This window comes from Balaenoptera borealis, assembly GCF_965194805.1.
Source record: "Balaenoptera borealis genome assembly, chromosome: 1".
NCBI lineage: Eukaryota > Metazoa > Chordata > Mammalia > Artiodactyla > Balaenopteridae > Balaenoptera > Balaenoptera borealis.
This window is the reverse complement of record NC_138860.1, coordinates 30,590,996-30,608,592: the sequence shown is the minus strand read 5'-3', so window position 1 is coordinate 30,608,592 and position 17,597 is coordinate 30,590,996. Positions and strand designations below refer to the sequence as shown.

Here is a 17,597-nt window from a genome sequence, read left to right as displayed (position 1 = left end):
TTGCCCATTTCAGCTTTAACATCTTACATTGTTTAGTCTTATGATTTATTCTTATACCAATAAAATGCGTTTGTTACACAACAGTCTTCTAGAGCCCCATAGCTATGTAGTGAGGATCAGAGCTAGAGCACAAATTACCTTTGACTACAGGACAATCAAATACACCTCAAAAACCGTAACTCAGTGATGGTGTGTATATATAGCTCCTTGAAACATTTTTTTGAAAAATGTTGAAACATTTTTTTTAAACAAACATTAGTTTAATCATAGATTTAATTCCTTTTTTTTTTTTTTTTTTTAACATTTAGAATTAGGCCCTTACTATAATGAGTGTAGAGCCTTACAGAATTGATTGTACCCTGAAATTTTGGCTTGGGTAATTTCACATAAAATCGTACAAATAGTTGACATTAAATCATAGCCAATTTTTGAAATTGTAAAACACAGCCAAGGGAATTTTTTATTCAGTCATTCTTTTATTTCCTTTTCTGATGCGTAGTTTAAAAAAAAAAATAAGACTTCATCTTTAGGACAATAGGACATGGACTGTGAAAGTAAGACCAAATGTCTAACTACACATGAAATAAAGATTTACAAATGATTTTGTTTTTACTTAGAAGAGCTATCAGAAGATGATCTATTGGGTCAGTATTCTACTTCCTTTACAAAGAAGATCAAGAAAAATAGTTGTGAAGGCAATAAGTTATTGAACTCTTCTGAACGGTTTATTCCTGACCTGGTAGATGGAATTACTATTAAAAAAAGCTTAAGCACACCACCTAGGACAAGAAACAAATTTGCAACATTTTTACAGAGAAAAAATGAAGAAAGTGGTGCAGTTGTGGTTCCAGGAACCAGAAGCAGGTATAGTTATATCTATAGAATGTTGTGTGTCTGTTGTATTATATACTCTGTTGGCATTTATTTTAATTGTCCTGAATAACATTGAATCTAATGGGATAGGTATAAAACTTGGCTTAATCCAATTACAGTTTTTTTATCATGTATTGCTTTAGTTCCACTGTTCCCTTGAACTTCTGTTACTTTTGCAATCTCTCCTTAGAGAACCAAAATAAGAATTATAGACCTTACTACATTTTGCATTAGAAAAACTCTGTCACTTTGGGGGTTCCTCCCCCCCACTTGGTTTCTATTTTCTTAGTTTCTTTAAGAGCTAAATATAATTTTACAAAGTATTTTTAGAAATCTATTTAAATACAGATGACTGTGGAGTTCTCATATTAATTGATAATCTGATACCATACTAGATGCTGTGTTACAAAAATGAGAGACATAGTTTTTGCTCTTGAGAAACATGTAGTTTTTCGTAGTTAGAGAAATAGGTCAGTAACAAAATCTTTCCATACAGTGTGGTAAGTACAATGACAAAATCATGCATGAGGTGTTTTGAGGGCATCTAATGCTGAGGCAATGGTTGGAAAGGGTGAGAGGGAAGGGATGAGTGTTAAGTGCTGTTACCTAGGTTTAAATGATGAGTGGGTGAAGCAAAGAAGGGAGCCAGGTACTTTCCCAGCAGACTCTTGCACCTTGGACAGAGGCATGAAAGTGAGCAACAGCACGGAGCATGGGGTTAACTATTTGCTGTTGATCACTGCTATTATTACTTCTGCCACAACGTAAGTTGGGAAAAGGATGAAAAGGGAGCAGAAATGTAGATGATGAGGGAGCAGAAATAAGCAAACCAGTTCATGAAAGGCTTGTAAGCCAATCTAAGGAACTTGAGTCTTTAGGGGTGATGGGAAATATTTACAAGGTTTTAATCAGGGGAGGAGTATGATTTGATTCCTGGTTTAGATAGACCACTCTGAACACACTGTGAAGAATGGATTCTAGAGGGCCAAAGCTGAGCAGAAAGGTTAGGCTGTTGCCATAGTCCCTGCGAGTGAAGATGAGAATTTGAAGAGTCAGTATAACTTAGGGGTTAGGAATTTGGACCCTGAGGTTAGACCACCTGGATTTGAATCCTGTCCTGTTTACTCATGAGATGTTTGACTTGAGCAAGTTAATTTCTGGGTGCTTCCGTTTCTTCAAGGCTAGCAAGTATAACAATCTTAGGATCGCTGCTAGAATTAAATTATTACCATAAGTAAAGTGTGTAAAATAGTGCCCAACAGATGATAAACATACAATAAATAGTTCTTATTTTATTGACTTTGGATAGTGGTACCACAACTAGAAACAGGAAATTTAAGTGTTAGAAGTTATTTAGGCATGATTTAGTAACTTTAAGAAAGAGAAACTTTATCAGCCCCTGTATTTCTCTAGAAGACTTAGAATGAATATTTTTTATTTTTCAAGTTTAATAAACTAGGTTGCAGCCAGATTTGTCTAACCATGATGATAGGAGAAGGACATGAAGGAATGAACCACCGATAGTCCCTAAGCCTCCTTTAGGGGATGTTTCAAACCCTTCCCCCATCAAGTCTTTCCAAGGAAACATTCACAGTACAATGAAATGATCATTTTGATTCTTCCTTTGTTAGTCACCCTCATTAAAGGTGCTTGTTAACGGTGGAATAATGAAAAAGTAGGCTGCAAAAGATGGAAAATAGGGTTCTAGATGATTTATGCTGATTTATACATTCTAGAAAGTTGACTTCTGTCATTCAGAGAAATTTTTGGAACTCGTGTTTTATTTTTCCATTTGGGTGAAAATAGGATTTCATTTCTCTGCCTCTGGAGAAGTGCTTCTTTTTCTTTCCATTTAGGTGAAAATAGAATTCCTTTTTCTTCCTCTTTGGAGACAGCTAATGAGAATAATGTTTGTGTGTCTCTACAGGTCTTGGCTATTAAGTCATTGTGGAAGCTTAATGAAATCTCTGAAGCTGTAAATAACTGCTTTATATAGCTTAGTTAGTTGTTTCGCTAAGAAATTGTTCAGAGGACGCATTAAGAAATGCTTGGAGAAATATTTTTTTCTGTATCAACTTCCTGTGAAATAATAATTGGGAGTAAATCTTTGGTGTATAGTTTTCTGATCTAGATTATAGAGCAATATCTAATAATAATTAGACATTGTTAAATTAGTTTTCTTAGCTGATTTTCAAAGTTCTTTTATATGTTATTCCTCGCAACAGTATTATGAGATATTCAGGTCGGCGTTACTTTCTCTATTTTGGGCTAAGAAATTGAGACTCTCAGAGGTTAAGAAACTTTCCCGGAGTTGTATAGTTAGTATTAGTGATAGGAAAGATTCCTAGTCATAGTTGGCATGGTACCTTGAAAGGAGCACACAATCTAATAGGCCTGGACTTGAATTCTCACTCTATCATTTAATTAGTTGAGTGATCTTTCATATGCCATTCAACTTCCCTGAGCCTATTTTTTTAACTATAAAATATGGATGATCATATGCATAAGACTGTTTTAAGACTAGCGGAAGTTATATATATCAGACACCTGGCACAGTGCCCAGTCACTAATATATATGCCAGTGGTCATTCCCACCCCATTCTTTTTAATATAACATAACAGGAGGTATTAAATATGCAAAAGATTGTCTCCAATCTGTTTGCTTTTTGGAAGTCTGTTTTAAGTCTTATCTTTATTATATAGATACTTATCCTAGAATAATGCCTATTTATTTTCTCAGATCTAGAAATATAATTATCAGTTAAGTCACACCATAGGCTGTTTGGAAAGAAACAGCCGTGAACTAGGAGGGGTTCTGGGTTTTAATTCTGTTCTTTAGTTGATTAATTTTATAACCTTGGGCTCTGTTACTCTAACTTCTCTTACCTACGAAATAATACATAGAAAAATGTTTGGATATCATAGGGGTTATTGTTTGCTTAAAAGTGAATTATGTGATCAGATAAAGGAGCTGATGTTTCTTGCTCAGTGAAAAACCAAGTAAGACTTCTCCTTTTACGTGCTGCTTCCTTCCTGCCCTGTACCCACACACGTCAGCTAAGGATTTGATGTAAAGATAAGAGAGGATTTTTACTCTCCAGCATTTAGTAAATATTCTGTTTAATCATCTTGGATTTGAACTAATGCCTATTAATGAGGTAAATTCTCTTTAAGTTTCATAGTTAGCTGATCATACACTCTCGGATTTTCTTTTTAAACCTAAAAACACTCCTTGAATACATCCTTCCCAGTAATGATACTGATCTTTGTTTCATTTATATTGGAGTTTTTAAAAGTGATTTTTTTAAAGCTGCTACCCTGAATAAGTAATACCTCTTTAGTAATACAGAATTTAATAATTGATTTGAAAGTCTTAACCTCAATATTTAAATTAGTGTAGACGTTTATAGGGTATATAAAAAGCTTGGTAGATTAGTATACTACTACAAGTTCCCAGATGGCTTGCTACTACTAGGAGGTAAGCTAAGATGAGGGGTAAATGGCTAATTTATTTTGCTTTTACAAAATTAGAGACAATAGTTATAAAGTGTCCTTTCTGTTGCATATTTCTATATCTGTTCAAATATTTGAGTATCAGCCATGTGTAAAATCTATTTTGCCTTTATTTATGAAATTAATATATTTATGAGATTTTTTTTAAAAGAACCATTTTTCCATTATGAATCTTGTCACCTTTGTGAGAAAACTAAAACACTTCTGCATTCTTTCTGTTGTTTTTTCTGTTAGGTTTTTTTCCAATTCTCTGGATTCTGCTGACTGTATATCAAAGAAAGCAAGCAGCCAGTCTCTAGATGAAACTGCTGTCACAGATAAAGAAACCGATGTAAATGAATCAGATTGTCTAGATGGCAAGAAGTTGTTAGATATCAGTGTAGCACATAATTCAAGTGAGCATATTCCAGATGATGTGACTGTGATTGCTGAAGAGTCTCAGTCTTTTAAGGCCAGCAGATTCACGAGGACCATCTCACCACCCACCTTGGGTACACTAAGAAGTTGTTTCAGTTGGTCTGGAAGTCTTGGAGATTTTTCAAGGACACCAAGCCCCTCTCCAAGCACAGCATTGCAGCAGTTCCTTAGAAAGAGTGATTCTCCCATCTCTCTGCCTGAGAATAATGAGCCGTCTGATGTATCTCAGTTAAAGAGTGATGAGTCAAGTGATGAATCTCATCCCTTACATGAAGTGGATTGGTCTTCACAGTCTCAGGAAAGCATGGACTTATCACCACACAATTTAAATACATCAAAACTTTCTCAGCCTTCTAGTGAGGATTTAGATTCAGAGGTAAGTCACATTATGAAGCGTTTGTTTTCAAATTCATATGTAAGAGAAAATAGGGTGTTTATCAGACAATTGAGGAAATTTTGCCTACATTATGGAAATAATTGATTGTTTTAATTTTTCATTCTAGATCTTACTGTGTAGAAAGTTCATGTTTTATTCATCTGAAGGGCTTCTCTGTATTTTAGACTCTTATACATTTAATCTAACTATATTTCTTGAATCACTGTGTTCCATTGATAGGTGTCTCAAGTTGTGGAACACTTAAGACCTAAGCAGAATGATAAGCTTCATGAAAAGTTATTATAAATTTAATATTTAAATCCTTAATATACTCTTGAATTCAGACAACATTTGAAACCTTATAATGAAATGGCTCTGTTAATGGGATGGTGTTCGTCTTAAGTTTTAGTACTTCAGAAATACATTTTTTATTTACTCTTATTATTCTTTTTGTAATTCCCCTTTATGACAAAACAAAATAGTAATACAAGTGATTTTATGTTATTCTGTTTAAATTAATAAAAGCATCCTAGCCATTTTTTTTATTTGTAAAATATCTTTATCCTTATTTAAGTAACATCAAAGCTCCAGATAAGTACTGCTCATAAGACCCAGTGACATAATATTTTAAAATCACATGATGGCATAATAACATTCTTTAATCTGAGTTATCTTAAATTTACCAATTTAACATACTTCATTTTATGTTCACAACTACAGTTACCAAGTTGTAAGAACAAATACAGTCTTGGTAATATTTGATAGAACTTTGAGGTCTGATAATCCTGAATATTAAACATCTAATAAATCAGTATATCTTGTGTTTATGAAAAGGAAAGTATTTTATTCAAGTTCCTAAAGGAAACTTGAGTTGTATTGGACTCAAAGACAAAAGCCTAGTTACAACATGGAAGCAAATTGTTTTCATTTGGAGAAAGCAGAAATGAATTAATATATTCAAATCCAAAATCCATTCCATGTAGTGTTTTTTAAGTAAGAGTATGCCAAACCAAACCCTTGAGGCTTTTGCTTTTCTTTTCCCATTCACTCACTTTGCCTTCAGTTTATCCATACTGGTCTAGAAGACTCTGTTTCTTTTAATATGAGCCTCCATTTTAATGTCATCTTTTTCATTTTCCACATCTTACTGCATTTTTCTCATGGCACCATTCGGGTATCATCACAGTTGCTATTTCTTGAACATCTTTCTTTAAAAATCACCGTCTATTTGTGAGGATACTTTCAAGTCTGCTGAGCTCCTTTGGGGTGTTCTTGTTCCTTTTCCAGCAGACATCTTCCTGCTTTACTAACTTTGTAAAGCTTTTAACATGTTTTACTGAGAAACCTTACCAGCTCACAGCCTATGGGCTCATCATGCTGACAGAACTCTCTACACTTCTGTCTTCTGGGCTAACCATTTTTGTGATGATCAATTATAGAAACATAAATTCTCTCCTCTCAAAAACAAACAGACAAACTAAGAATCATTCATTAAGTCATCTCTTGCCACCAGATGTGGTAAATTCCTCTTTGGATAAATGAATTAATTGTCAAACAATTGAGACAATAGCAGGTAACATAAAGACTGTGTAATCTTTCTTTCATCAGAAAATGTTTTAGAGAGCCACAGTGCCACTGGGGCTTCATTTTGAGTATCAGGTTTTACTGTATGGTTCTGAAGAAAATGCATTGGAGACTTCCACTGGTGGTTCACTGTGAAAAGCAACAACCATGTATTCTATGTATATTGAGTTCACTAACCGTTTTGGAGATTAATTAATCTTAGGATCTTACTCTTGATCTTTATTTTAAGAAATGATATAGCCCAGAGTCATCACTACTATGAGCAAGAAATGTTAGAGTTTGTAAGTTACAGTCCAAATTAATGGAGTATTTTTCACTTTTGGATTGTTTTAAATATATAATACTATGTAGAATCCCAAGATAAATATTAAAAAAAAAAAAACCTCTTGAAAAATGCAGAAATATAAAGCCTTCTGAATTTGCATTCATTGTCCTTTTTTGACTTTTGTGGGAATCCAGATTATTCTGTCTATAGAAAAGTCTTACATGATGGGATTGGGCTGTAGAGGGTAGGTCTTAAAGGTCTTTGCTGAAGGTAACTGTGCATTTGATACAGTGCTACTCTTCTTGAAAGTATATGCCTTTTTTCTCTTTAATGTTGAACATGTTACACAATTAAAAAGAGATGTAGAACTATACTCGTTCAACCTTTTGTAGCTAGTAATTTATGAAAACTATTAGCCAAGTTTACAAATGATGTTACAGCAGGAGACTTTTTTTTTTATTTAACAAGAGAACAAATCCACACTTTTATTTATTTACTTTCCAAAAAGTTTAAATCCTTGAAGGGGTACAGCATCACGTGGATTCTGTGTCCAATGGCTTTAGCAGGAAGATTGCTTCAAAATTTGGCATGAACCCCATGCCATTGTTTCCATGAGCACGAGTTATTTTTCCCTAGATTACTCTGCTTCTGTTGAGTTTGCCACCATGAGTTACAGTGTTGTTCTTTGCTTTGTACACATAAGCATACCTCTTGCATAGATAGAAGTCAGTTTCATCTCAAGCATAAACACCTTCAATTTTAAGAAGACCTGTGTACTCCCTCTGGTTCTGGAGACTCTGCTTATAGGTTTTGTTTTTTTTTTTTTTCTTTTTTACTTTGGGGCAATGTGGGATGCATGAAAATTTCAAGTATAGTCTTCCATTGTCTGGAGCAGTTGTAGATTCTGGATTATATCACAATATACCGGACACTGGGTTGGCTTTAACATTATGTGACACAGCTTGTGCCTTGCTCACAGTTTGGAAGGGGATACACAGAACATCCAGTACAAAGATGACCTTGAACATGGATTTTGTTATAGGATCCAGGTCCCCAACATTGCAAACTTGGGAGGAGGAATTGAGATCTATCATGTCAATATGGTTTAATCATGGCAGGAAAGACTCAGTGAAAATTACTCCTGTATGTTTGGACCTGAAGTGATTAAGAAATGAATCACTGCAGCCATCTGTCCATTAAAAAGGAGGACAGCAAATGCTTGACATGTCTTTTTTTTTTTTTTCTCCCAGGACAGTGATCTCCATGTTGTGGGGTTTTTTTGTTTTGTTGAGATATAGTTGTTTTACAATGTTGTATTAGTTTCTACTGTACAGCGAAGTGGAGTTCCCTGTGCTATACAGCAGGTTCTTATTAGTTATCTATTTTGTACATATTAGTGTATGTATGTCAATCCCAGTCTCCCAATTCATCCCACCACCACCCCGCATGCTTATAGTTTTTTTTTTTTTTTGCTTATAGCTTTCTAATTTATATTTTATACAGTTTACTTCTTCAGCTGGTTTTCTTTAGTGAAACTAGCAAACACCATTCTTTCCACATAAGATTAATTTTCTTTTATTCTATTTCATGCTTTTTATACTTTTTTCTTCTGATAAATTACATTTTATTTACACTGATTTTCTCAATTTACTTGTTTTATGTTTTGTTGAATATTGGTCAGTTGTCATAGAAATTTGATAGTAAAAATCTAAGTTTGCTTTATTTTTTCATCTCGGGGACCTAGGAATCTGATTGCAATTTTAAGTCACTTGATAATCAAGGTAATCAGAAATCCAAGCTACACTTATTTCATTTTTCGAAAAAAGACACGCTTATAAGGAACAAGGTAAAACACTTAATTAAATTATTTTTAAATTTCAGAAGCAGCACATGCTTATTACCAGGCAATAAGAAATATAAGCAAAATTAAAAATCAAAATGCCTATATTCTTATTTACACAAAATGTCTACCTTCAAATCATCTAGAACTGTATTTGTGCATGATTTGTAGGTGTTTAAATTGTGAAACCTGCTATTTTTCTCTTACAGTATAAAGAACTTTTTCTATGTACTTACATAACATTAATTATAATGAATAAAATATGCCATCATATGGGTTTAGCTAATCTTCTTATGTTTGTCCTTTACCCTAAAAATTTTTGCTGTAGCAAACAGTAATGCAATGAAGATTTTGTTGGTAAATATTTGAGTACTGTACACATTTTTGATTATTTTGTAGGGGTGAATTCTATGAAGTGTTATTACTGGTGCAAAGGCATGTATGGTTTAAAGCTTTGATGTATATTGCAAAAAGGCATTCTAGAAATTGGGTACCTGATAAGCCAAGCTTTTTTTTTTTATCAAAATATGTAAATATATGTGTGACTGCATAGTGAAAGCTCGTAAGTTAAAGGCTATTTTATATATTAAGTGTTCTTGCCTGTCAATATCAGAATACTAAATCCTGACTTTAAAATGGGCAAGGGACATGAACAGAAATCACAAAAGAAAAAGCACAAATGGCTGATTAACATATAAAAGCACATTCAACCTCATTAGTAATCAACGCAAATCAAAGTAATAAAATATAATTTCTTACCTCTCAGTTTTCCAAAAAAGTTTTGAATTTACTCATTTTATAAGAGTATAGTGAGATGAATAATCACGTGTTTAGGAGAGTAAGTATTGCTGTGCCATTTCTGGAAAGCAATTTGAAAGAGTTCAAATAATTTAACCCAGTAAGTGCATTCTAAAACTTGAGCCTAAGGAGATAATGAGAGTTTAAATACAAGAGCACTTATTCTTGCATTGGTTACAATAATGAAAAATTGGGGGAAAAAATCTAAATATCTAGAAATAAGAGAGTGAAATACATTAAATACGTTGTTGGTTTTAGCTCTTGACTGGTAGATATATAGGTGAATTTTTTTTCTGTTTTCTCATGTTCTTCTATAGTGAACATATATTATTTTTCTTATATTTATACAAGAAAACTATATTCATATATTCATATATAGTTATATGAATAGTAGTATATGAATAGTAGTATATGTAATAGTTAACATATATATAATATGTATAATATATAATATATATATAATATATATAACATATATATAATAGTTATAGTATATATAATAGTTAACATATTATTTTCTTATGCGTATTTTTAAAAGCATAAAAACTTTACAAAAATTTTAAATAAATGGCCTGGCATATCTATTTGAAAGAAAGTCCCCATCTCATGCTATATAAATATAAACCTGAAAGATAATAAGGATATGAATGTAAAATATGTAAATATAAGATTCTTTTAAAAATCTTTAAGTGAGAAAGGCTTTGTCAAACAGATACTGTCTTGGAAACATGTCCATATTATTTTTGAATGAAAAGGGAAACCATGCTATTAAACAATATTAAACACAATAGCATGGTGTTTTTGTTTGCTTAAATGCTGGAAAAGACACACACGTGTGTATGTTTGTACAATCATAGTAAAAAGTCTGGAAAGATACTAAAATTATTCACAATGATAGGATTAGAGATGTAGAAAGTACTTTCTCAAAAGGAGTTATATTAAAGATGATGGTTTAATGTTCTCAAAAGGAGGACATTAAACCATCATCTTTTTATTATTTTTATTCTTTCTGTCAGATTTGCATTGTCAGTGTTTTAACTGTGACTTCTGTTTTGGTGACAACTCCCCAGATGAACCTTCCTTCTTGCTCCCTAGTATCCAAATCCAGGATCTAAAATCAAACTCATATGTTTTTAACCTCTAACCAGTACTTCTCACAGCATCTTTATCAGTTATATAAAATTATAATATTTGTTCTATGTCACTTAGTTTCAAAATCTTACGGTTGTCCTCTTTCTTTATAACCTCCAGTTGGATCCTTCTTTTTCAAGGGTTAAAGAAAAACAACCAAATAACTATACCTATCTAAATCCTGTTTCTTTCTTTGTCTTATTTCTTGATCTCCCTTTTCCCATCACCAACATCCTAATTCAAGATTTCATCTTTCATGTGTGAGTTCTTCCATTCTTTATACACCCTCTACTAGATTCATTAATTTTAAAGCCTTGTTTTATATTACCACACTCCTACTATCCAAAAAAAAACAGCAACAAAATTTTAATGGCTCCATATTTCACACAGCATAAAAATCAAGTCAGACAAAGACAAATATCATATAATATCACTTATTTGTGGAATCTAAAAAAAAAATGATACAAATGAACTTACTTACAAATCAGAAATAGACTGACAGACATAGAAAACAAACTTATGGTTACCAAAGGGGATAGCGAGGGCAGGGGTGGGGAATAAAGTAGGAGTTGGGGATTAACATACCTACTACTATATATAAAATAAACAAACAACAAGGACCTACTGTATAGCACAGGGAACTATACTCAGTATCTTGTAATAACCTATAATGGAAAAGAATCTGAAAAAGAATATATATATGATATATATGTATATATAACTGAGTCACTTTGCTATACACTTGAAACTAACACAATGTTGTAAATTATACCTCAATTAAAAGAAACCAATGGATTCAACTTAAATGTCAGTAGAGATCTGTTTAAGTAAATTATGGCACATTTATACAATGGAAAAAACAGGCAACCTATTTAAAACAAAATTCAGTTCTACATGTGAAATGGAAAAATCTCCAAGATACATTGTTAAGTAAAATCAAGATATACTAGGCAAGAAAAACAAAGTACACGACATTTTGTAGTATGCTGCCAGTTGTGTGTTTTTGTCTGTGTGTGTGTGTGTGTGTGTGTGAATGAATTCAGTGGTTGTACAGGAAACTGGTAACAGTGACTGCCTAAAGGCAGTGAGGGAGTAAGGGAGACTCACTTTTCTGTCTGTTCTTTTATACTTTTGATTTAGTGCCAGGTACATGTATTACCTGGTGAAAATATTATGATAATTTTGTAGACGTTTATAAGCACACTTTTGCACATTGATTATAGGTTATTTTTTGTTCCAGTGTATAAATAATAGTTTGAAATTAAATAAAGGTAGTTGCTTTAACAGAATAATATTAAAACAGGCATTTAATCTTCAGGTTCCTGGGCTGTATAAATCTAGTTCTGTGGACAATCTTTCTACAACCAAGATCAAACCTTTAGTACCTGCCAGAGTCAGTGGGCTGAGCAAGAAGCCATCAAGCATCCATAAGAGAAATCATCATAATGCCGAGAACAAGCCAGGATTGCAGATAAAAATCAATGAACTCTGGAAAAATTTTGTATTTAAAAAGTGAGTTATCTTGTAACTTATTCTAAAATGATATTTTTTTTCTGTAATTTCAATCCCTGTCTCCTCTTTCTATTTTCATACGAATCAACTTCTTTTTCTCTTACCCTAAGAGAATTATTTTCCTCTAGTCCCTTTAACTGACTCTTTGTAAGAATATTTAACTTCAGTTTCTGTACCTTCTTTTAGTGAAAAGGTGGCAAACTAAAAACCTCAGTTCTCAATCTGGCTTTGGGGTCTCTCTGTTGTTAAGCAAATTACTTTTCCAGGCCTTAAGTGTCTTATTTTTCTTTCCTTCTAAGTGTTGTTTTAGACATGGGAGTGGGAAGGTAATGCTCTATGGTACTTCTGGATTTAAAGCAGTTTGTTTCCCTAAATTATCATATCTAAAATGGGAAGAATCAATGAGTTTATATGATGAATTAACCAGATTTCTAATGTATGTAGCAAACACTGTTTTAAGAGAATTGACCCTCTGTATATCTACATTTTTTGAACCAAATTGCATCTGTTAGACAACAAAATTAGCCACAGAGTAGCATAGATTTATAATTAATTTATTTTCTTGTTCTTATTAAAGCAAATGTGCTAAGAATAAACACAAAGAGAAAGGGAGGGAGGGAAAGGGGGGAGGTGACTTACATGGGATGATAAGATTAAACCTTACCTAATAGAAATGTTATCACAATCAGATGAGATAGTATGAGTGGAAACACTTTGTAATAAGTGCTGGACAATTATGTTTTTACTTTACATTGTGTAAAGTCTAGATTAAACCATATAGCAGCAGTTCTCAAACTTTTTTTTTAATATTTATTTATTTATTTATTTTGGCTGTGCCAGGTCTTAGTTGCGGCACACGGCATCTTTTTTAGTTGCAGCACGCGGGCCTCTTAGTTGGAACATGCGGGCTTCTTAGTTGCAGCATACAAACTCTTAGTTGCAGCATGCATGCGGGGTCTAGTTCCCTGAACAGGGATCAAACCTGGACCCCTGCATTGGGAGCACAGAGCCTTATCCACTGGACCACCAGGGAAGTCCAGTTCTCAAACTATTTGCCTTTAGGAATGCCTTTTAGTCTTAAAAATTATTGAGTGCCCAAAAGTACTTTGGTTTATGTGGGCTATATTTGTCAACATTTAACCATCTTAGGAATTAAAATGGGCATTTAAAAAATATTTATTTATTTTTAAATAACAGCAATCTCATTACATTTTAAAATTGATAGTATATTTTTACAAAAAAATAGCTATGTTTTTCAAAACAAAAAAAGTGAGAATCACGTTGTTTATCTGCTTCTGTGTTTGATCTGTTATGAAATGTTGCTTTGGTTGAATTATATGAAGAAAATCTGTCCCCACATGTATTTGTAATTGGAAAATGCATTTTAGCATAATAGTATTTTTATTTAATTGTAATTTTTCTTCTTTTATTTTACACCAAAATTCAACAAGTGGTGGTTTCTTAAAAGTTAGTTGTAATGTAGAATATGAAACCATATAAATTGACTTTTTATACTCTGTGTAACATTACAGTCCACTGGTCCATATTGTACTTTGTGTGCATCTTTTACTCATGCATGATTTTATAACATTGGCATTGATTATTTGGAAAATGTGGGTTTATTGAGTTGGGCTTATCTTCCAATTGTTGACACATTTCATTATACCATATTTAAAAATCACAATCTTATCAGCAAAGTCTTTAAGTACTGGGAAACTGTCAAGTGACAGGTATCAGTTTTCCAAACTCCTAATTTTCACTTGAAAGCTTGAGTTTTGTCATTGGCAACAAATACTGTCAGGTTTTTTTCTTTGAAGTAACAAACAGTCTCTCTTTGTTCATTCTAGAGAAGCCCTTTGCCAAATACCTAAATTTGAATAACCATGGTGTCACACATACTTTTACTTGAGATAGCCATCAGACTTCATTGTGTAACAAAAGTGACTTCTGTGTGTTTCTCAGTTTGTCACAGAATGTTGAGAAGTTGAGAGGGTTGAGATTTAATAAAATTTATGATTTTTACTACCTCATCAAGAATGTTCTTGAGACTGACTTTTGTTTTAATACTATTAGTATTTCTTAAACAGTTTGGTGCTACTGTCTTGATTCATCCTAAGTTGCCAACAGCGTTACTCAGTTCTGCTTTTGGATTATCAGTATAAATGTCAGCATGCTAAGAAAGGCAGATAAAGTCTAAATATTATTATGAAAATAGTTTAGATCTTACAAACCCCCTGAAAGTGTCTTGGGAATTTTTAGGCATCTGTGGATCATACTTTGAGAACTGCTACTAGAGGGAAATTAAGGGTGCAACAGTATTCTTAAATGCCTTTTAGAAAAATAAGACTTAATTACTCCTGTTGAATTTTTGTTGACAGGACATAGAATCAGTTTTGTTATCTTCATAATAGGATTAATTTTTATAGACATAGAACTTCCTTCCAAAAGTTGGGAGAAGGGGAGGAGTAAAAAGATAAGGCTTAAACATTTGTTTATGCTTCACTCATGCTGGTCCTCAGCCAGACTTGAGAAGGGTTCTAGAGAGAAAAGAACTAAAGTTTGTTTATTGGAACCATTCTGCCTTAGCTAGTATATATTTAGTAGTGGCTTGGCACCTACCTTGAAAGGTGATTTAGAAAGCAGGCATGGGTACTAAGAAGCAAAACTCAAATTTTTTTTTTTTTAATTTATTTGTTTATTTATTTATGGCTGTGTTGGGTCTTCGTTTCTGTGCAAGAGCTTTCTCTAGTTGCGGCAAGTGGGGGCCACTCTTCATCGCGGTGCGCGGGCCTCTCACTATCGCGGCCTCTGCAAAACTCAAATTTTATTGGGCATACTCAGAGGAGAACCTGAATGTATCATATAATAAATTGAGACAAATTATACAGTAGAGAGTCTTATCCTCTTTATATACCTCTATTTTGTCCAGGTAGATTATTTTCTAATAAACACTACCCTATAAATTCATTTTATTATATAAATTCATTTTATTATATTAATAACACTACCCAATAAATTCATTTTATTATATTATCTTTTGCAGAGATTCTGAAAAGCTCCCTTCTTGTAAGAAGCCAGATCCCCTGTCTCCAGTCAAAGATAACATCCAACTAACTCCAGAAGAAGAGGATATATTTAACAATTCTGACTGTATGCGTGTTCAGAGAGCAATATTCCAATAAACACAGGCAGCTGGGAGGCTATTGCCTGCAAGAGAATCTCTATCAATTTCATGTCCTGTTTGAGAATGAAGCAGTTATCAGTATGAAAGATTTGTTCTTAGATCTATGCTACTTATTTTTAAATAGAGTACATTTTGTATATTAACTATATAACTTTTTGTTCAGCTTTTTATATTTTCATAAGAAACTAACTAGAGAAATAATTTTGGTTTTGATAGGTTTTCGAAGTTTTAATGTTAATTGAGCAAGTCCCTTGGAACTTACAAAAATCTACTCTAAAGATTTCTGTAATGTTGTCAAGTACAAGGATGGTAATGGAAAACCACAATTCTGTGGTCATTTTATACTAGAGGAAATTACTGTGTTTCTTCAAGCTATAGTTTTTTCACCTGCCTTTCCTGTCTGTCTTTCAGGGTTGAATTGGAAATACAGTTGCTGGGATGGGAGGGGTAGTTGGAAGGGTTAAAGATCATTGCATAAATGGGGCAGTGCTCTGTTTTCCCTGAAGAGTTTGGTTGGGTTACAGATTGACAGTAAAAGAAAATTGGTTTCAGCATCATATGAAAGGAACTACTTCTTATATAATTAATATTCTTAAACTTCAAAATAACCTGTTTCTCTTATATGTCTTTTTTGAAGTGTGGGCTAAAAATTCCTTAACGTATATTTAAAACTAGTGTCCTAGGTGCAGTGTAAAATACTAAAGCTGCAGAGTCTGTGATGTGTACATACTCTTCAAAGAAATAGATTCTTGGAAAGAAAACCAGCTATGCAAGTGAAGATCTGAAGTAAGGAAGTGAAGTAAGTGACAATCTGACAGGAAGTAAAGGAATTGTAAAAGTGTCTGAGATATAGAGGATAAAGGAAAGGGATCCAGAGCATTTTAATTTTTAAATGAGACTTAGTAGAGGAGGTCAGAGTGGAACAAAAAACATAACATTGTAAGAAACAGCATAAAAATGTTAAAAGACAAAAATTAAAAAAAAAAATCTGGAAAAGACCAAATACAAAGAACAAAAGCAAATTTGAACTTTCTGTGAATGTTTCCTGTTATAGAACAAATTAAGAAAGGGAAGATGGCAGCAGTGCTGCAGTTTGTCAATCTCCGAACCGCTGCATAACAGCAACTGGATAGCAAAGTCAAAATACTAGTGAACAACATTACAACAAATTTAGATGGCATCATATACTTAAATCCTGAAATATAAGTGGGTGAAGACAAGCTACCAAAAGCCACAAGACCACAAAGTGGTACTGGCATCTATCTGGGAGAAGTAGAGGATGGCAATAGGGCATCTAATGGACCTGAGAACAGAACTTATATAGAATGATTGTTGAAACACATAGCAGGCCAAGTTGCAAACAGCCATTTGAAACTGGGAGAGGCTTTGAGCATTCCAGTGGTGAGCGAGTGCAGGAGACCTGCAGTTATGTCTGAAGGAATGAAGCAATGTAGTCCATATGAACTTTTGAAATGATTTGCCATATTTGTCAAGGCTCCACAGAAGAGAAACTGCTGGCTGTAAAACCAAAATTGAGCAGGAGAGTGACAATAGACACAAAGGAAGATAAGGTTAAATACAGTGAAGGGAGGAATTGTTGACCAAGAAATCTCAGCAGAATACTGTTTTTGTTTTTGAACACTGAAAACAAAAACAAAAACGAAAACACCAGCAACAACAACAAAACAGCTGAGGTTTGAGAAGCTCCCATGATCCATGCCTCCTCAAAGTTAAAGAAAATTATTTTTACTTAAAAAGAGACCACAGAAAAGTTTTTAGATCAATCCCTTACAAAATTGATTTAAACGAGTCAAGAGCAGAATAACATCTTTACAAATAATGAAAATCTACCAGAAAGGTCCCCAGAGCAGATCAAAACCAGTCTATTTTAAAATGTGCTAGAAGTTATTAAGAAAATAGTGTAGGATACGAAGGAAATTTAGAATTGGAAAAACTCAGAAGAAAAAAAAAGATAAGCTCAGGAAAAGATTGGAAAAAAATTTTGGAAATTAAGCCTAAACTAGAAGGAACACAAGCAAATAAACATACAGATAGATGATGCCTTAAAAGAAATAGGTAAAAATCAAAACAAAATGGAAAAAAA

The 17,597-nt window shown here is 33.1% G+C and overlaps 2 protein-coding genes and 1 long non-coding RNA gene across 4 annotated transcripts in view; all 3 read left to right on the top strand.

The window, feature by feature from the left end:
- EXO1 (exonuclease 1) overlaps window positions 1–17,528 on the top strand; it is a 47,573-nt gene extending 30,045 nt beyond the window's left edge. Inside the window, exons 11-14 of one of the 2 annotated variants that reach the window (XM_082340378.1) lie at window positions 621–864; window positions 4,621–5,179; window positions 12,116–12,309; window positions 15,353–17,528. In XM_082340378.1, coding sequence (XP_082196504.1) covers window positions 621–864; window positions 4,621–5,179; window positions 12,116–12,309; window positions 15,353–15,491 — 1,136 coding nt within the window. In that variant the 3' untranslated portion in view covers window positions 15,492–17,528. Of the gene's footprint in view, window positions 1–617; window positions 865–4,620; window positions 5,180–12,115; window positions 12,310–15,352 lie in introns of both variants that reach the window. The other variant, XM_082340377.1, reaches the window with a different exon arrangement.
- The window catches only part of LOC309605589, a 582,281-nt gene that overhangs the window by 376,589 nt on the left and 188,095 nt on the right, over window positions 1–17,597 (top strand). The window lies entirely within an intron of this gene.
- Window positions 1–17,597, top strand: part of BECN2 (beclin 2) — a 113,788-nt gene that overhangs the window by 12,698 nt on the left and 83,493 nt on the right. The window lies entirely within an intron of this gene.